Source organism: Rhagoletis zephyria, unplaced genomic scaffold (assembly GCF_001687245.7).
Source record: "Rhagoletis zephyria isolate East Lansing unplaced genomic scaffold, Rhagoletis_zephyria_1.1 Rzeph_scaffold_00687, whole genome shotgun sequence".
In the NCBI taxonomy this organism is placed as follows: Eukaryota; Metazoa; Arthropoda; class Insecta; order Diptera; family Tephritidae; genus Rhagoletis; species Rhagoletis zephyria.
In genome coordinates this window covers 42,528-64,236 of record NW_016157771.1, presented here as the reverse complement: position 1 = coordinate 64,236, position 21,709 = coordinate 42,528, and the positions used below count along the sequence as shown (strand labels likewise).

General features: G+C 34.1%; 1 protein-coding gene across 1 annotated transcript in view; it reads left to right on the top strand.

Annotated features, from left to right (window-relative positions):
- The window catches only part of LOC108361034 (protein held out wings-like), an 84,996-nt gene that overhangs the window by 49,429 nt on the left and 13,858 nt on the right, over positions 1-21,709 (top strand). Inside the window, exons 4-6 of the mRNA XM_017613566.1 lie at positions 8,712-8,852; positions 10,237-10,336; positions 12,831-13,133. Coding sequence (XP_017469055.1) covers positions 8,712-8,852; positions 10,237-10,336; positions 12,831-13,133 — 544 coding nt within the window. The remainder of the gene's footprint in view (positions 1-8,711; positions 8,853-10,236; positions 10,337-12,830; positions 13,134-21,709) is intronic.

Sequence of the window (21,709 nt, the reverse complement as noted above, 5' to 3'; positions counted from 1 at the left end):
TCTCAGTCCTTTACCCACAAAAGCGGCTATAACTTTTTTTTTCTATTCAAAATAGTAAGTGTGGCACCTTTCTGAAATCTTTATTAAATGAGCAATTTTTTTATGTAATGTAAAGTTATAGATCAGTACATTTTTTTTTTCAGCCGAGAAAGTCAAAGTTGGGGAAGAAAATATCAAAAAGTTAAAAATCCAGAAATAGTCCTAATTTTATGATGGTTCCTTAATTTATTTTAACTACATTGCATTTGAGTATGGAGAGGCAACTATCTGGAAGTATTTTACATAAAAAATTTACTAAGTATTGCCCGGTTTGTAGTTGCAGTTAAAGAAAACACATGAAAAGGCACGATTTTTTTTAAATTCGAAAAAATGTAAATATTTCAAAAANAATTTGTTCAGAAATTATTACAGCAAATTTGCATTTATGTTTACTGTATTTTTATACACTCGTATTGTGAATGAACATTAAGCCGTATCACGACATAAGAAAGTAAAAAGTTTAAACCTTATGTGGAGAGAAAATTTTGGGTGTAAACAAATTTTTTATAGGCACCCGCTAAAAACCGCTAAATCGCGTTTTTTGCCATAACTTTCTTATTAGCTACCGGATTTTTTAAATTTATATATCACCGAAAAGGCTTCGTAATTCCAAAATCAGTGAAGGTATACATTAAAACGATTTTGAAGGCCAAAAATGTATGATGGTCAATATAGGTTCAGCGACATGAAGATTTAAAAAATCTGAAGTAAAATAAGAAAGTTATAGCAACCCTGCAGGGAGTGACGTTAGCTTATACCTAACTTTAGTCTGTTTACGCGAACACTAGTGCTAACTATTAACTGTGTATTTTGTTTGAAAAAAGCTAACTACTTTTGTGGGGCGATGGCCGCAAAAAAGTCAGACCTGGATACCTCTGCATTACATGTCAACTAACTTGTAACTAACTACTTTTGGACATAAAATATCAATAAGAAAAACAAAATATTTTTTTGTTTTTTTACTTTTTTATTTACTTATTTATTTACTTTATTTTATTACATTTCATATTTGTTTACATATTCTGCTCTGGGTGGCCCCATATTCGAACACCGTCAGACATAACTTCAAAATGATAGTATAAAATTTCGATCTTCCTTTTATTTGTCCTGAATATGAAAAAGAATCTGCGAAGTTCAGAAAAAAAGTGTATTGAAAGTAATTTTTGTATGAGGATATTTAATAGAAACTTGTAAAGAAAACCAACTCCCGATTGCGTCTGCATGACTCCTGCACGACTTTACAATTCACTTTAAGTTGGTTTTGTCATAGCTAATTAAAAGTGAGGTATTAATCGAAATCTCGCCAAAAAGCTAACTATAAGTTGGTTAGTTTTAACAATTGATAATTTTTCACTGCAGGGAAGAAACGCGATTTAGCGGTTTTTAGCGTGTGGCTATAAAAATTTGTTTCCACCTAAAATTTTCTCTCGACAAAGTGTTTAAACTTTTTTCTTTCATGGTTCGTGATACGGCTAATTGTACATTCATATGTTCATACACAATACAAGTGTATAAGTAAAAATGCAGTAAACATAATTGCAAATTCGCTGTAATAATTTCTGAGCAAATTTATGCATATATATACATATTATTGCTTGATAATTTCCTTTTCTGAGCTTAATTAAGACTCTGTTGGTAATAAAATTAGCATTTAATTCTCTACTAATCACCTGTCGTCCTTTTCTTTGAGGTTCCCCGCTTTATATAAGGTGTTTCTCAAGAATATTGTGCTGCTTCATAGATAAAATACAAAAATATAAGAACTGTGACTGTGATTAACATCTATAAAGCTTTGATGCGAATAGGGTTGCCCATGCAACATACACATGTGCTATGTGACATACATACGTATACGCATTTCCAAAAATGTGTGACATAAGGCGTTTTGCATTGATGATGAACCCGATACAATTTAAAGCGACTGGCATACCGTAAACGGCCAATCCAGTGGCATGTCAGTGCGTTTAGAACCTCATACAGTGAATTGATATGTGAAATAGTTTGAAAATATATAACAAATTAAGTGTTAGCGAGGAATACAAAATAATACTGTGCATAGATACATTCTATTCACTTGACATTCTTTTAACTCTAACAGCCAATTTCAAGAAAGCAATTTAAGTGAAAAGTGATTTTAATTTTTTGAATGTTATTTGGAAATTGACATTGCTGGTGGAACCGGTTGTAAATGTTATACATATACATAATTAACTATTAGAAAATGGTTTTATTTTGTGTTTAACATTTTTAAAGGATATTGAAAAATTAAAAATATTATGTGTGAGCACGGGCATGGCTTTCTGGACTGGCATATTGGCCATTGCTTGCCAAGGGGCGGCCGCTATCAAAAAAATCTTTCTTTTATTAAATTTAATTTGATTTTTATACCCGAGCGCACTTGTTCACAAGGGTATTATAAGTTTGTTCACATTACGCTTGTTTGTAACAGGCAAAACGAATTGAGATAGATATAGACAAATGTATACATTAATGATAAGAATGAAAAGAGAAATCGATTAAGCGGTGACTGTCTGTCCGTCCACCCGTCCGTCTGTGCACACGATAACTCGAGTAAAAATTGAAATATCTTAACGAAACTTGGTACGTGCAATCCTTTCTGATGGTATTGAAAATGGGCAAAATCGGACAATAACCACGCCTACCTACCATATAACGGTAATTTTCAGAAATACGAAAACTGCGTTATTTTTAGTAAGTACTGAAGATTATTCACTCAAAATTGATATTTACAATAAGTTTTAGACGAAAAATAAGAATATTATAAATTTTTGGAAAATTGGCGTAGCCACGCCCACTTATGGTTACATGTATATATCTTTGTAATCGCTGCACGAACTTGGCACAGTGGTTGGCCTTGGGATAACATACGAAATGGTCGAAAATTTTTAAAATCGCACAATTACCACGCCCAAATCCCATATATCTGTAATTTAGAGCAATATGAAATCTTCGATAAATCAGTAAATATTAAAACTAATTTATTCAAAATTGATGCTTGCAACAATTCTTTACCAAGAAATACGTTTATAATAAAATTTTGTAAAATGGGCGTGGCACCGCCCACTCAAGATCCCATATATGTATCTCGGTAACCGTTATACCAATTTCTACCAAATTTGGTATGGTTATTTCGCTTAGCACACAGAAGTAAAACATTGAAAATCATTGAAATTGGACTAAAATTACGGCCGCTTTTCATATAACGGTAAATTTCAGAAATGCTTGAAACTTCCAGTTCGGCTCCGCCGGAACTTAGACTTTCTTACTTGTTTTATTTTATTTTGTTTTTTGTCGGCCGAGGGAACGAACCCTAGACCCATCGAGTAGTAGTACGCACTTCTAACTACTCTACTGCGGAAGCCACCGTGTAAAAACCTTACATTTTCACGATCTGCTTCCAAAAAACCGCTATAGTGCCACCTCAAATAAGCTAAGCTACATTAACCGCTTCAGACTAAATTTGTATATAGGGCACCCTATATAATTGAGTGCTGCATTTGTTTTCGCAGTTGACAATTTTCTTAAAACTTTTGCCAATAACTTTCACTGCTTGTTTGCACAAAACAGACAGCAGTGTACTTAATGTTATTTATAGTAACATATGTTGTTATGTATGTTCATAAATGGAAAGTGTGGAAATTCATATGTACATATGTGAATATGTAATATATGTGTATGTGTAAATAACTTAAATGGCACATTTATGGTCGTAAGTGCATGCTTAAGTGGTTAAAACGAAATAAAAATAAATAACTAAGTATGTTGTAATAAAATCGAACAGGTTGTCGATTAGACTAGCAAAATGCTGTTGACGTTAAAATGGACCACGTGCCATATGCCATATCTTAGAGGTATTTTTACATTATACTCAGTTTGTATCAAAATCTAAAAAAAAATCATAATTTTCGTTGAAATAGCTTGGAATGCCTCTACAGCTTCTTTTGGAAGTTGGAACACAAAAAGATAATAAATGAAAAACCTTCAAAACATTAACTTTAGCTTACAGTGCAGGTGACAGCTTAAGAGGATTGTGATTATCCCTTAAATGTCGCCAGATTGAGGCCGCGTTCGAGCAATGCTCTTCCTCTTCAAAAAATAGTCCATGACACTACAGCAACCCATTAATGTACAGCCCGCGACAAAACGATAGCACGTCAACATTTTGAACAGTTTTGACATTTATCTTTTATTTGTTTAATGTTCATTATTTTGATATAAAACTAGCAGACCCGGCGAACTTCGTCCCGCCCAAAATAAAATTTTTGTACACGGTCAAAAATTTGGGTTTAATTTTTAAACCGCGCTCGGACTACTGCCTTTTTTAATCTTTTTTAGGCTATTTTTTAAACCAGTCAATAGTTTTAAGCAATTTTTAATATATTGTGGCTTAAACTTTAGTCCAAAAAGTTCGTGGTTTAAAAATCAAACCAAAATGTTTTAATTCTAGTTTCTAGGTTTAATATATAGAAAATTTGGTTTAAAATGTAAACCGAAATAGAAAATGTTTGCACACAGCGAAATGTGGTGTTGATTCAAACTCAATATATGAAAAGCAAAGCTGCTTGATACAATTGCTTGCTACTAAAGCTGTCCGGGTTCAATCCCCATCAGACGGAGCATGAAATTTTATTTTTATTTTTTGTATTTTTAATTATGAAAATGTTTGGGTTTAAAATTTAAACCGAACTGTTTAAATTCTAAACCCACCATATGTGCCCTCTTTTTTTAATTTAGAAGGTTTGTATTTGAAACTGAATTTATGTAGTTTGGTCATATATGTAGTCCAAAAAGTTTAAAATTAAAACCGAAATTTTTAACCGTGTATTGAAACATTTTGGTCCAACATTTTCACCAAGAGTTCACGTTCATGATTTTTAGTGACGCATTTGTCTTCTAATATTACGGTTTGGTGGTTGTCAGAAGACATATTTGCCGTCTTAAATAACTTAGCAAAACTGTAATGCATACAAAGATACGTAATAGTTTCAGTGCGTTTGAAAGGCGTCACGTCCCCTTTTCAAATAACCCCAACTTTCTCTAAGAGCATGGGATTGATTTCATATATCTCTATACCATTTTCGAGTAATTTACCATGGGAGGTGCCACGTCCCTTTTTCCAATAGCCCCAACTATCTTGTACATACCAAGTTCCAGTACTCTTCCATGAACACATTCAGAGATATGCAGTATGAAAAACTCGATGTGTATGGGAAGTGCCACGCCTCCCTTTCCGATAACCACAATTTATCTTCATGAGTATGCGTTTGCGCACCAAATTTCAATTTCATTTGACTTATGGTTTTGAAGTTATAGCTGACAAAATTTTCCACGCATATGGGATGTGCCACGCCCCCTTTTACAAACCCATTTATATATAAGCACCTACCATTGATATATCTGCATACTAAATTTCAAGTTAGTGGGACTTATAGTTCCGAAGTTATGGTTGAAAAAAAATTACATGCCTATTGGATGCACTCTTTTCCGAACTGATTTATATATACCCTAATATAAGTTCATACCATTAAAATAGCTGCGTACGAAATTTCAAGTTCAAGCGACTTATAGCTCCGGAGTTATAGCTGATAAAACATTCCAGGTCCATGGGACGTGCCGCTCCCCCTTTTACAAACTCACTTATATATAACCTACTATAAGAACCTACTATAGATACGTCTGCGTACCAAATTTCAATTTCACGTGACATATGATTCCGAATTTTCCACGCCTATGGGATGTTCCACTCAGTTATATATGCCTTACTTAAAGATATGCCTGCACACCAAATTTCAAGTTCTTGGGACTTATGGTTCCCAAGTTATAGCTGATGAAAGGGTCCATGCCTATGGGATGTGCCACGCCCTTTTTTCAAACTCATGTATATATAGCCTACTGTAGGCACCTACCGCAGATATGTCTGCATACCTAATTTCAATTTAATGTGACTGATGGTTGTGAAATTGTAGCTGATAAAAATTTCCACCCCTAAGGGATGTGCCACGCCCCTTTTACAAACCCCTTTATATATACTTTACTGTAAGCACCTACCATAGTTATATCTGCATACCAAATTTCAAGTTCATGTAGCTTATAGTTCCGGAGTTATAGCTGATAAAATATTCCTATGGGATATGCTACGCCCACTTTTACAACCTCATTCATATATACCCTACTATAAGCACCTACCATATGTATCACTGAATAACAAATTTCAAGTTCATATGACTTATAGTTTCGGATTTATAGCTGATAAAATATTCCACGCCTATTGGATGTGCCACGCCTACTTCTACAATCTCATTTATTTATACCATACTATAAGCACCTACCATATATATCACTGTATACCAAATTTCAAGTTCATGTGACTTATGGCTCCGAAGTTATGATTGATAACAAATTTCACGCCTATGGAATGTGCCACGCCCACTTTTACAAAGTCATTTATATATACTCTACTGTAAGCCATATATATGACTGCATACCAAATTTCAAGTTCATGTGACTTATAGTTTCGAAGTTATGGCTGATTAAAAATTTCACGGCCAGTAATTCAAAAATGATTTAGAAAATTCAGAGAAATATGCTTACTTAGGGTTTACACCGGACAATACTGTCATGACAATGAAGATATACGTATTAGTTGTCAAAATTGTTGCAATGGANGAAAGGGTCCATGCCTATGGGATGTGCCACGCCCTTTTTTCAAACTCATGTATATATAGCCTACTGTAGGCACCTACCGCAGATATGTCTGCATACCTAATTTCAATTTAATGTGACTGATGGTTGTGAAATTGTAGCTGATAAAAATTTCCACCCCTAAGGGATGTGCCACGCCCCTTTTACAAACCCCTTTATATATACTTTACTGTAAGCACCTACCATAGTTATATCTGCATACCAAATTTCAAGTTCATGTAGCTTATAGTTCCGGAGTTATAGCTGATAAAATATTCCTATGGGATATGCTACGCCCACTTTTACAACCTCATTCATATATACCCTACTATAAGCACCTACCATATGTATCACTGAATAACAAATTTCAAGTTCATATGACTTATAGTTTCGGATTTATAGCTGATAAAATATTCCACGCCTATTGGATGTGCCACGCCTACTTCTACAATCTCATTTATTTATACCATACTATAAGCACCTACCATATATATCACTGTATACCAAATTTCAAGTTCATGTGACTTATGGCTCCGAAGTTATGATTGATAACAAATTTCACGCCTATGGAATGTGCCACGCCCACTTTTACAAAGTCATTTATATATACTCTACTGTAAGCCATATATATGACTGCATACCAAATTTCAAGTTCATGTGACTTATAGTTTCGAAGTTATGGCTGATTAAAAATTTCACGGCCAGTAATTCAAAAATGATTTAGAAAATTCAGAGAAATATGCTTACTTAGGGTTTACACCGGACAATACTGTCATGACAATGAAGATATACGTATTAGTTGTCAAAATTGTTGCAATGGAATAGTGTGCATGTATTGCTATTGTCATGACAGTATTGTCCGGTGTAAACCCTAAGTTAGAGAAGAAGTATGGGCATAAAATTAATGAGGAAAGCCTGTAGAATTTAAACAGATTCAAGTCTCTGGCGCAGAAGGGCTGGTAAATATTGAAAATGTCATTTAAAAATTGTATCCTTGAATTTTCGAAATATTTTGTTTTGTTACATCTTTTTGAAAAAATTACATGCTAAGGCTTATATAAACTCCTCGAATCTCGTTCTTCTAACTTAGTCAGCTTAAAAATTACCTATTCGTCCTTGTGAATCCAAAAAATTAAAATTTTTTAAATTCTAAAGAAATTTCTTATTGCATTTGTGGGCCATATTTTTATTCTTATTTGTGAATTTTTTTTAATAATTTTGGGAATTAATCATATCTTTGCAATTAAAAAGTCCTTAAAAATAAATCCTGCGGTCAGAAAAAAAAGTAAAAAACGCCACTTTAAATAAAAAATAGGTTTCAAACCCATTTATTTATTATTTACTTCATGGTAGGAGAGCTTCTCAAACAATATAGAAGGAATTTTTTTGATTCAAGTTGTTGAAAAGTAATGAATATCTAAATCCCGGGACTAATCCCGGGATTGTGACAACGTCATACCGAAAATCTCGGGATTGGAAAAAGCCGAAAAATTAACATCCCTAATACGTACATATGTATGCAACGCGTAACCTCCGAAAATTTAACTGAATTCTATTATGTTTTGAGTTAGTACGAACAACGAAAACGGCTATTAAAGAAAAAGTGCCAAAACGGGCCAAAATGTCGCTGGCTTAATTAGTTGTACACAACTGTATATAATTTCAATTATGAACGCTATTTTGTTGGACATTTGTTTATATACAGTATTGACAAACACATACTAAAATATGTATTGCAAATTCATATACAGACTTAGTTTTAGGAGGAAATAGATTAACAACGAAAGTGCCGAAAGTAAGCAAACCAAGAATCTTGGATTCACTCTTATTTTTGTGTTCAAAATTTACTTGAATAAATTCAGGCACATGCAGAAAAAAAAATATCCAGTGGCTTTGAGCCACGTAATTCTGCAGATGAAAATATCCTGAATTAAAATAAATATTCATCAATTAATTAATTTTTATTCCAGGAGGATGCAAATCGTGGCAAACCTAACTGGGAGCACTTGTCCGATGATCTGCATGTATTGATCACTGTGGAGGATACAGAGAATCGTGCCAAAGTCAAATTAGCGCAGGCGGTCGGCGAAGTTCAAAAGCTTCTCGTACCGGTGAGTATAACGTCTTATGCGGAATGTGAAATACGCGCAGCTGAAAAGTTGTTGAGTTGAAATATTTACGAGCAAGTAAAATAATTTTGTCGTTTACTGAAAACTTTCCACTTTTCTATATACATATTTATTAAAACCAAATCCCATTAATGATTTACATACTTATACATACGCGTGGCTACAATTAAATAAAATCAGAAAATAACTTCAATAATGTTTTAATATTATAACAAAGAGAATTGCAGAAACTGCTAGCTATATTAGCACATATGTATGTTTAGATGCCCATAAGTATCTGTAAAGCAAAAAGAAAATAGTTCCAAAATTTGGAATTTAAGTGTCCTACTTAAGCCGGGATCACACAGGTGGGGTTTTATATTTAGCGGAACTCATTCTCGATACAAATTTCTAAGCACCACTCGGTCACTGCCAAAATGTACAAACCTGTACAAATGTTCAAATCGTGTCATCCCTACTTTAGACTATTTCTTCTTTGTGAGCCTTGTTTGCAGCGAACTAGCGAATTTAAAATGACGCTCTAATAGGTGTCGGTTTACTCCATTCCGCATATTCTACTTACGTACTAGAATATGCATCCGAGAATGAGACTGCAAAAACGTCGTCGAAATACTTGGGTGGTTCACAAGAAGTCATATCTTGACTTGATTGATTCACAGTATTCACAAGACAAGTTAAAACTTATGCCATCTTGTTTATCACGTGACTACTTATACCGATTAGTGTTTTTTTTTTAATTACTTCATCTCTCCAATACGGATTTCTTCATAAACCCAATAATCTTGGCATTCTAATTAGAATAATTACAAATCAGCTGAATTACCTAAACAGTTTTACAGAATTTTTAGAACTAGTTTTCGATTTGTAGCCGAAACTTGGAATTTTTACATACACTTGTTTGTACATATGTATTTGCATACATATGCCCACGCCGGTCGTAGCAGGTAATAGGAATGGCCTCTATGAAGGAAAGATGGAGGAGGACTAGTCTTCACTTGATCTTCCTTTTGGCTCAGTTGGCACGGGGGAGAAGCTAACTGACATGCTTTAATCGTCATAGCCAACGCCACAAAGGAAGCAGAAAATAGGCATATGTATGTGATATTGTGGCATGGTTTTTGTGATTCTCCAATTGCGTGCGCGTGCTCTTTTATCCATAATCTGATTAATCAAAATAATTGTTTTTGTATACATAAGCATATCATGTTTACATACCACACATAATATTTACAAATTGCATAACCAGCCCGTTAAAACACGAAATCAACCAAACATGTCAAAATTACAAATTTTTAATACTGAATTTATCTAATAATTTTCTTTTGTGTATTAAAATTCACGACTACATTAATGTTTGTACTAACAGCAAGCTGAAGGCGAAGATGAACTTAAAAAACGTCAACTCATGGAATTAGCTATAATTAATGGCACTTATAGGGATACGTCTGCGAAAAATGCTATTCCAGGTATGTTACACTCACTCTCCCGATTATTAATTGATTCTTTTATTAATATACAAACATACATATTTTTTTTTAAATTAAAAAACTTTGAATAACAATTACTACTGGTACTGATGCCCAAATACACACATAATTGTAAAATATAACCTTTGAAAAAAAACCGTTAAGACCGCTATTACCCTTCTAAAGCACCATAAATAAAATAATGTTAACTAAATAGGCTTTATTATTATTACATTATAAAGGTAAATGCCTTACGTAGATACATAGAACTTCGCATATTTATATAAGTGCGTAAATTCGCACAACGCTGCTTATCACTGCCTTGGTACGTTTGGTTTGGTTGATAGTAGCGTCGCCAGTACATATGTGGTAGGGTAGGTCTGGCCATAAGACCAATGCATAGATAGAAACTTCGATACGATTTCCCCTGGAATGGTTTTCGCAAATAATTTGGATTCGTTGATAAAAATGTTTATATCTAGAATAGCATACCAGTGGCTGAATAAATGCAGATATACTAAAGGATCGTTTTTCATCATGTGTTTTGCTCTATTCGGGATCACTACGACAAGTTGGGGCTAGATGGTAAATGTGTATCTTCTAAACACAATGTGGCGCAAAATTAATCACCACCCTTCTTCTGAATCACTTATTTCTCTTGGGGCTGCTCGAAGTCGCCGGTTTATGCCAACAAGGAGACTATTCGACAGGAAGGCGGAAATATTGAGGAAAGTCATGGAAAATGCGACGAAACGGGCACTAATGTGTATCAACCAATCCGCAGGGCCTGGGTTCAAGCCAGGTTCAACTCAACATCAAAAATAAAATAAATATAATAATGTAAAAAAAATATTTTTAAAAACAAGCTTTTATTTAACATGTACAATCAAAGGAATAAAATAAAGTAGTGCAATAAAAGATTTTTTAGCAAGAAAAATTTGTCACAACTGCGCTAAAAAGAATAAAATAAAATAAGTTAAGGTCTCGTTAAAGTTACTAAAAGCCATTTAGTGAAAGGAGTTATTCAAACTCTAATGAAAATTACTAATAATTTGTACTAATTTACTTCGTTTTTAAAAAAGTTTGCCGCGCGAATAGCAAACCGGCATTTAAATATCTGCATATATACATATAAATACCTAACCAATTATGCATGTTCGCTGAATTCGCCAACAAGCTTTTTTAATAATGAAGTAAATTAGTACAAATTATTAGTAATTTTCATTAGAGTTTGAATAACTCCTTTCACTAAATGGCTTTTAGTAACTTTAACGAGACCTTAACTGATTTTATTTGATTAATTTTAGTGCAGTTTTGACAAAATTTTCTTGCTAAAAAATCTTTTGTTACACTAATTTATTTTACTTCTTTGATTGTACATGTTAAATAAAAGCTTGTTTTTAAAAATATTTTTTTTACATTATTATATTTATTTTATTTTTGATGTTGAGTTGAACCTGGCTTGAACCCAGGCCCTGCGGATTGGTTGATACACATTAGTGCCCGTTTCGTCGCATTTTCCATGACTTTCCTCAATATTTCCGCCTTCCTGTCGAANATTTTGTATGAAAATATTATTTTTAAATACGAACATTTTTAAACGATAATCAAATATAAAGTATTCATTTTTACTATGCATTATTTCCCTCAGTGTAGATCCATAAAAATGTATTCTTCGTAAGTCACATAGCCGAATCTCGATATTACGTATACTATTTGACTTGTTTTTGAAACGCTATCTGACTGAAACAAGATTTCATATAGTTCAAGTTCCTCAACTTCAGGCCAGAACAGCCATTGATCGGGATGGCATACCCCTGAGTATTTACGCTGCTGCTCAAGTCACCGAATTCGCCAAATTTGGCTATTCCCTTTACACTGAAGATTTACCATTTGGGTAGAATAAATTGATAATTGGAATTACTCTGGTAATAATTGATTGACAGTAAATTGATCCATAGCAAATAGCAATTGGGACCATGTCAAATCGTGGAGCTGTAGTTTCCCAGCGCGAAATATTTAGCCCATTAGGTTAGGTTATTGTGGTTGTCCGTATTTGAACCTTTTCCTTGGCTGCAGAGATCAGGTAGAATTCCTATACTGTCAGAACACCCACCAACAGCGAGACTTGCGGGGTGTCAAGTGCAAGTAGCTCTTTGGCTCTCTGCTTCCTTCCTCCAATCACCCCACCCAATCCAATGAGGTAGAAAAGATGCTACTAAGTAGGAGTCATTTTGGAGACGTAGTACTTTGTGTGGTCAGGGACGAAAAAAATGCGTCTCTCCGGTTTCTAAGTAGGTCGTCTATCGTTACTATGCATTCGTGTATTTCAATAAGTATTGAAATATTAATAGTAGTTAATTATTTATAATTCTATGAGTAAAATTGCTTACATATTTATTTTATTAAAAAAAAAATACTTATTTTCCTTACCATCTAAATTTTTTATATTTTTTCTGTTTTTTCTCGTTCACTCTTCCATTGACAACTGCAGCCTGCGAGGAGGAATGGCGCCGTGTGATTGCTGCATCGGCTGAGAGTCGCCTACTTGCGCCAGCACTACCTGGCTTGGCACAACAGATACGCGCCCCACAAGCCACCACCCTGGGTGCTCCGTTGATACTTTCGCAACGCATGACCGTGCCCACGACAGCGGCGAGCATACTGTCCGGCCAAGCTGCGCCCGCTGCCTTCGAGAATCCTGCACATGGCATGATATTCGCACCATACGGCGATTATGCGAATTATGCTGCACTCGCTGGCAATCCTTTGCTGACGGAATACGCAGATCATAGCGGTGGGTTGTTTGCTAGATAAACATTTTTCATACTCTTCTTATCAACTTTTACTATTTTAATAATTAATTAATTCATTCATTGACGATTAATCGAATTTGCAATATAATTTTTTATTATGTTTTTTGTTACCGTTATATATTTATGTTTTTTTTTACAACTATAGCTTTGTGTTTTTTTACCAAAAGAAATACAAAATTTATTCTTAGTCGTAGAAGAACAGAAAATGCAAAAATTTATATATACATACATGCGTACATACTTACATATGTATGTATACATTTTACATAAATATAAACATTAACAAACAGCAAAGAACATTTTAAAACGTCACATAGTTAAGCGTAGACGCGTTTGGATAATATAATAACGATTAAGCTCTAATAATAAAGTTAATACATATAATGAAATGTAGGCTTTCTTTCTGGAAATGCGCGCAATAATATCACAACATACAATTATCATACTCGTATACATACATACATACATATGTACAATACATACTTACAATTATCAATCGCATATGCACACCAGCAACAACAAATTACTACAGCACATCTTTGCAAAAGCTACTTAATTAACTTCTTAAATAATTTTAAATTAGTTTAGTTGAGGTTTACGGAGTTAGCTGGGTGCAAAACCCTATCGGATAAGGTATAAATAGATATATAGTTAGTATAACTATTATTTGAGAAAAATGTAGGTAGTATCAGTCAATATACAATATGAATGCAATTAATTCGGCAGAAAGGTAAGAGAACGTGTTTTGTAGATGAGGTCACTTTGAGATTAGTTAGGTCGTCGAAAGTATTAAAGTTATTTTAAAACATACAGCCATACATGCGTACTTATGTACTTAAGAGTCTACTCAAAAGAATCCCGTAGGAGAAACATACCGTGTTCTAGAGTGAAAGATCGACCTATCTCGGCAGCCAGTTCGAAACACCCTCTCTCAGAATTAGGTTCAAAAATGCCCTATCTCAGCAGAAGATACATTGAAAATGTGCTAAGATGGGGCGTTTTTGAATCGGCAGGTGAGATGCGGCGTTTTTCAATCAAATTCTGAAGTAGGGCGCTCTTTAAAAGTTTTCTGAGATAGAGCGTTTTCGAACTGACTGCCGAGATAGGTCGATATTCCACTCAAGTATCGATATGTAGTTAGAAATGATAAAGTTATGCAAGTGAAAAATTTAATATTCGATTATTTATGCAGCTGAATAAGGTGTACCGTATTAAGCAAGTGCATCGGAAAATAAAAATTTTTCTTAAAGTAAAAGAAACAACTAATTTACCGTGTGCATTTCCATGTCTTCTTTCTTGACTGATTCGGCGTTAACTTTATCATGGTTCCATTTTGAATTGATATAAAAGCCAGAAAGCACAAATTAAAAAGGAAAGAACAGCAGTGTGTGAACCAACATAAGGGCACCAAAAGCGGCATTAAGAAAATGTACAGTATTTCCAGCATAAGATCTCCTTTTAATGACACTGTTTGGAACATTATTATCAAGTTGAACAGTAATTATTCCGATACATTTACATATGTCGCACACCGTCTTCAAAAGAGTCACAACTCAAAATTTGGCATTTTTGAAATATGTACAGAGCTTTTATTTACCTTTCAGCAAAAGCCAGAGCAAATTTTCGTTATAAACCTAAGGTAAAGTCTCACTTGCCCATATGATTAGCATGTGCTACGAAATTGGTTTTTCGCATTTTCTGACGAACGTATTATTTTGAGTTGTGACTCTTTTGAAGACGGTGTGCGATGTACATATATATCCCGCTCTCTTTAATTGGCATTTGTTTTGTACGATTGTAATTTCGTTTTCGTTTATGATCACAAAAAAGAATCTTAATTTACTCGAAAATTCTCTACATGAAACCTTTTCAAATTTTATCGTAATTAGAAACTCTCAAGTGGAGCTTTACAGATTGTATTTATTGTAGTGAATATTCAAATCTATACCATCTATTTATGTGGAGAACATGAGTCAGGAACCACATTATTGAAAATTAAATGATAAGAATATGTTATACACCGATCTGTACATAGAATATACCTTTGCCTCGATAACGATAAGCGTTGAAATCGTTTAAACTCAAAAGGAAAAGCATAAGTTATTACAGCTCCAAGTATTGTTTAGCAATGCGATTGTTTAATATGGTTCACCCTGTGGAATACTCTTAAAATCGGTTTAAACTCATTTATAGACCAAATCCTTCTAGGCGGAAGTAGATTTCATAACCGCAGTTATTTACGTATATATTTCAATGTTATGCTCTCTTTGTTTTCCGTTTTGCTTGCATTTAATATACACTATGAACCCAGTTTCATATCTGAATCAGTATGCAAAAAAGCTTGTGAATATATGTACTTATTTCTTGTTTGTTATATACTTACTTATTATTTTTATTTTTTTTGTTTATTGATAGTTTATTGTGTTTGTACATGGAAGTGTATGTATATAAGATTAGTAATTAACAGCACTTAATTTTTTATACTTGTCATTTATGTGCCATTTAGAACACTGTAGGGTCGGTAACAAATGCAACTCTGCTTTAGTGAAAATGAGTTTAGAACAATAGTGAGTTATGTACATATATGTATAATGTATGACGGAGGATGATCAAAATCTACTTACCAGATTTTTTTTATGGAAAAATAGTTTTTGCTATCCACTCGCTTTTTGCTTTAGGTCATAGGTTAGAAGAATACAAGTAAAGTGTGATCTAGGCTGTTTTTATGAAAGTAAAGCCCTTTGATATTTATCAAATGTTTCTATCAACCCACCATTTTACAATTTGGTACGTTTTATGACCGAACAACGCGTCATATTTATTAAACTATTCTCGCGAAATACAGGTGTGACATGTCTGTGGTTGCAATTTCGCCCATTTCGAGCAAAATCTTTTTCTGGGATGAGAGCCATTTGCCGCTCGAGTAAGCATTATTACCGAACCTGGAGTAGTGAGCGGCTAATACACATTGCGACTGCAAAAAGTAAACTGGTTTGTAAGGACAAAATCAAGTCAACGTTGCTCCGTAGCTGAACTTCTTAAAACTTCCTATAAGAATAAGAAAAATATACGTTTTCTATTTATAGCAGTGATGCTCAAAAGAGTACCCACGGGCGGAAATCCTTAAAGCCCTGCGTAGATTTTTTATGGAAAAAGCTCTATCTGAGCATCACTGATTGGTAGTTATTTAGTAAAAGCTCCCTCTGTTCATAACTGTTAGGGGTTACCGGCTTGTAGTGCTTTTCTTTAGCTTTTTATACACTTTGTTTAGAGCAGGGACGATCAGAGAGGGCGTTATGCCCGCATAAGATTTATAGAATGTTTTAAAAAGCTTTGGTCGTGAGATATATTTAAATTATAACTGGCGTACTCGCGTGCAGAGTAAAAGCTCTCTCTGTGCCAAGCTTGGTTAAGCCTTTAAAACGTTTTGCTTGAACGTGCACAGGATAAAACTCCCGCTCTCTCTCTCTCTTTATCTTTCCTTCTCTCTCTGTGTTTTTATCTTTCCTTATTTCTCTCTTAATCTTTCTCTCTCTCTTTATCTCTCTCTCTCTCTCTCTCTTCCTTTATTTATCTTTCTTTCTCTCTCTTTATCTTTCTATCGCTCTCCCTTTATCTTTCTATCTCTTTCCCTTTCCCCACTCTCTCCCTTTTTCTCTCTCCCTTTCTCTCTCTCTCCCTTTCTTTCTCTCTCCCTTTCTTTCTCTCTCCCTTTCTCTCTCTCTCCCTTTCTCTCTCTCTCCCTTTCTCTCTCTCTCCCTTTCTCTCTCTCTCCCTTTCTCTCTCTCTCCCTTTCTCTCTCTCTCTTTCTATCTCTCCCCTCTCTCTCTCCCCTCTCTCTCTCCCCACTCTCTCTCTGCCTTTGTCTCTCTCTCACCCTTTGCCTCTCTCTCACCCTTTGCCTCTCTTCTCTTCTCTTCTCTCCCTCTCTCTCTCTTCTCTCGCTCTCTTCTCTTCTCTCCCTCTCTTCTCTCGCTCTCTCTCTCTCTCTTCTCTCCCTCTCTCTCTCTTCTCTCCCTCTCTATCTCTTCTCTCCCTCTCTATCTCTTCTCTCCCTCTCTCTCTCCCTTTTTCTCTCTCCCCCTTTCTACCTCTCTCTCCCTTTTTCTTTCTCTCTCCCTTTCTCATTCTCTCTCCTTTTCTCATTCTCTCTCTTTCTCTCTATCTCTATTTCTATCTCTCTCTCTCTCTCTTTCTCTTTCTCTTTCTCCCTTTTTCTCTCTCTCCCTTTTTCTCTCCCTTTATTTCTCTCTCTCTCTCCCCCCTTTTTCTCTCCCTTTATCTCTCTCTCTCTCTCTCTCCCCCCTTTTTCTCTCTTTCCCTCCCTCTCATTGTTTTACGACAGCGATGATAAGAGACACTTTTATTTTGTTCGTTGCTATAGAAAAGAAAGTCTTAAAACCGTGGTTGTTTAATATACTCACTAATCCTTTGCAGAGTTGCTTTTGTGACAAAGTCAAAAGCAGAAATATCAGGAAGATTATTCCAAAATAAATGCCTTAATTTTTCTAATCCTCTTAAATTTTTTTAATCATAATAATGATAATACAAATAGCTGTAACAAAAGCTAAATAGATAACAAAATCATATAAATCATCTGCTTCCTTACTAAACCGTTTAATCAAAGTTAAAAAAATGCTTTCTAAAAGTACTGAAAATCTACGCCTAATCAAAACAACAACAAAAACACTAATCCGCATTAAAACTATTGAAAGCCCGCTAAAAACTTATATTTTTTGTTGAAAAAAGTTTATGATTTACATATTTACAAATAATAATTTGGTTTTTTATATTTCCTTCTTTTTTCTATAAAAATGATCAACCGATTTTGAAATTCGTCAACATACATATGAACAATTTCGAACACACAAAAACAAACAAATAAACCAATTCGTTGTTTCCATTAATGCAGTTGGCCGATATTTGCATGCCGGCTCCGTCTTTTGAACGTTTTACCACCCAAGCCCTTGTTAAATAATTTATTGCAATTTTTTCTTCGCCATTGAATAATAAAGGGAAAAAGCAATCGTGGATAAAGAAGTAGGCTTAGTAAATTTGTACATTTTAGTTCTTACAAACAAACATACATACATGCATATACCTTAAACAAGTAAAACATGTAAAAGCTTTTTGGCAAGTTTTAAATGATCGTTCAGCTTTGTTGTACGAGTAATTCGTAAAGTGAACAAAAGTGGAACCACTTAAAAGATTATTGCATACAAGAAAAATAGAAACATTTTACTCTGTGTAAAAAGTGATAAGTTTATAATTACATACATAAATACATAAAGTTAATTTTTAGGGGCAACAACAACATAAATACTTAATACAAAAAATGATAGACGTAAATTTTTATGAATTTATAAAACGTTAAACAAAAGTTTAAATTAATAACTGAGCAATCGTGAGAAAGTTTTTTTGGCGTCGTATATGCAAATTGGCTTAAAAGTTCATACAAAAAAACTGACATACATAAATCCTAATTCACCGTTCAAATAGCTCAAAATTTCGCACTAGAAAACCAATAAGTGATTTTTAATTAGCGAATATCAGTAATAAATATAGATAAGGCTTGAGAAATTATAAATCTCAACTATTACTCGTATTTTCAGCTGTGTGCAATTTAAGATAAATAATTAGTTTTATTTTAGGTATTTATGTTGCTTTGGATTCTCTGGAACATTTTAAGTCTTAAAAATGTATAATGAGTATATTCTAGTTACGAAGAAACTGTATTGAGTCCTTGTTTTGAATCTTTCACTCAATCTGTGTATCATATGTCTTTGTACATTTACTTAAAATCTTCAGTCGTATTTTTAAATGCATCTTGGCATAAATATATAGCTTACTACTTATCTTTTTTATTTAGGGCTTGGCGTAAAAAATTTATTCTCTTAGGCGATTTTATATTTATACATACATACATTTTAGTAAATATCTTTTTATACGAAGCTTATTCATAAGTACGTACATACGTGCATATACATATGACGGGCAAAACTGTAACACGGTGTTACACTTTTTACTTCAGCCATTGCTATCTGTCAAGTTCTAACGACTTGTGTTGTATATTCTTATTGGTACACCTGTACTTTCTCCCTCATAATGATTTGAAGTCAATCCAACAACAATAATAAAACCAGCAGGCAAAAATGTAAATTTATGCAAATGTTACAGTTTAGCATTCATATATTTTTAATAACTTTTTGACAATTTTGACGAAAAAAAAGAATTGTTAACACAATGTTCAGTACCCTTTTGCTTATTTTAGTTCCTGGATGCGATTTGGCATACCTTATTTGTATCTCTGTAAAAATTCTGGAGGTATATCCTCCCATATGTCCTTAGTTTGCTTTCACAGCTCATGTATTCAATTGAACGGACTTGGATACTTAGTAAGCTATGCTTCAAGTACGCGCATTGTAGAGGGCATTTCAAATTAGAAAATTTTTGCTTTTGTATCCAGTCTTTGCGAACATGTGCAGTGTGTTTTGGGTGATTTTTCAGCAGAAACTCCAATTTTTTCGAATACATCTTGCAAATTTTATTGAAATATGAACAGATACTGTTCCTTACGCATAATACGTACTAACGGACCAACAAAATTTTTGAAACTATTATTGACCAGCCACTGTGATTCACAGTTTGCCTTACATGATCTTTGATCCAATACCATGCCCGGCCATCTGATTGAAAGCGATTAATTTAGTCTTGTCAGACTAAATAACCTTCTTAAAAATGTGTTTTTTTATTGCATTCTGAAAGGCCTAACGTATCCCAATAGGGTTTCGCGCGATGCAGCAAAATGCTGCCACACTCGCACAACGATTTTGATCAAATTTGCTTTTTTCTTATTTTATGATGCCTTTGCGCTGAATTTGTTAAAGTTTGATACCTTAAGTGCTTCTGTAATAGTGGCTGCATAGCTACTTGCTGCTAAGTTCACAAGATATTGGACCGTAATATTTTTTGACAGACTTCCCTTGACCTTAGTAACACTTTAGGCTATATTTTTTGTCAGTCTTAACATTTTCATATGGCATACTCCACAATTTTTTGCCACTTTTCCTGCGGTCCCGCCTTTCCGCAGTAAATCTATTACATACTTACATTTATGGTTCCTGATTAACCATATTATTTGCTGGTGATGACTTCTTCAATAAATTACAATACAAAAAAGTCATACGCCTTCCAACTAAGTAAAAGATAACTGTAAATGCCAAACTGAGAGTGAGTGCAAAACTGTAACATTTACCTTTATGTGCATTTTTGTCTGCTGGTTTTATTATTGTTGTTGTATTGACTTCAAATCGTCAAAAGGATGAAAGTCGTTAGAACTTCGAAAGATAGCGGTGGCTGAAATAAAAAGTGTTGCAACATGCTACAGTTTTGCTTGTCACTGTATGTGTATGTATGTACACCAGCAGGTGTTTTAATTTTATTATTTTACAACTTAAAAAATTTGTAAGTGCCATATGCGCTCTATTTTATGCATTTGTTTCAATAGAGGTATTCACATGAATTTCGTTACTTCGGCAGCTCTTTGGTTGGCAGTTCGGCAAATGTTGTTACTCAACACCTATCCTTTTTTCAGCAGAAGCTAATAGGGGATAGCTGCACCTTTATGTTCTGATTGCTATTTGCAAATCAATTTGCCAAGCTAGGCTACTTAGCCTTTCGTTACTTGGAACTTTGACGTTTTTGTTACATAAAAAAAAAATAAAAATATAAATAAAACAATATCTATTACAGAGAGTTGAAAAGGTCGGAAGAATCAATTTGCTGCGCTCTTTTCAATGCATCAAACCTGAGCTTTCGAACTGCATTGGTTCCCACTTCAAAGATGAACACAAAATGGCAAGGTTAGGTTAAGTTAAGATAGTTGCTCACTTAGTACGAACCATAGGCTACAGCGTTAGTCCAGGTTGGTTCCTTCGGACCATTTAGAAGAAAGTCCTATTCCAGGTGTTTAACCCTAGAACACACACCCGGGTACAAATGTATCCACTTTCAACTTTGAAGTGTTGTAACTTTTGAACCGCTATACCTCTAACTTCGGATCTAGGAAGATTATTTAGTTTTGAGTTCAAATTCAAAATTTGAACCAGATCGGACCATTGGTTCAGGAGCTACAGCATTCCAAACACATTATATACGTAAACACACACCCGGGATACGTTTGTACCCCAATAGTAAAAATCCTCATAATAATAAAAAAAAAAACATTTTTTATATTATTTTTTTATTTGAAAAATTAAAAATATTCATTTCACACATTATATTATTGACTTTTATTATACAAATTATAAAAATGCATCTTATATCTAAGGAAAATCATGGCAAATAGAGCAATTTGTTGATGTGACCGAATGTTCAAGACACATTGGCTTCTTACATTTGTCGCACAGCTTTCTGGTTTTTCTACGGCGTTTTTCCTCTTGTGCGTAACATAAATAGCAAGATCCGGACACAGGTTTTGGCGTGCGCGCTGCGGCAGATGTTGATGCTGCTGTTGACACCATTGATTCCACCGGTCGGTTGAAATATGCTTCAATAG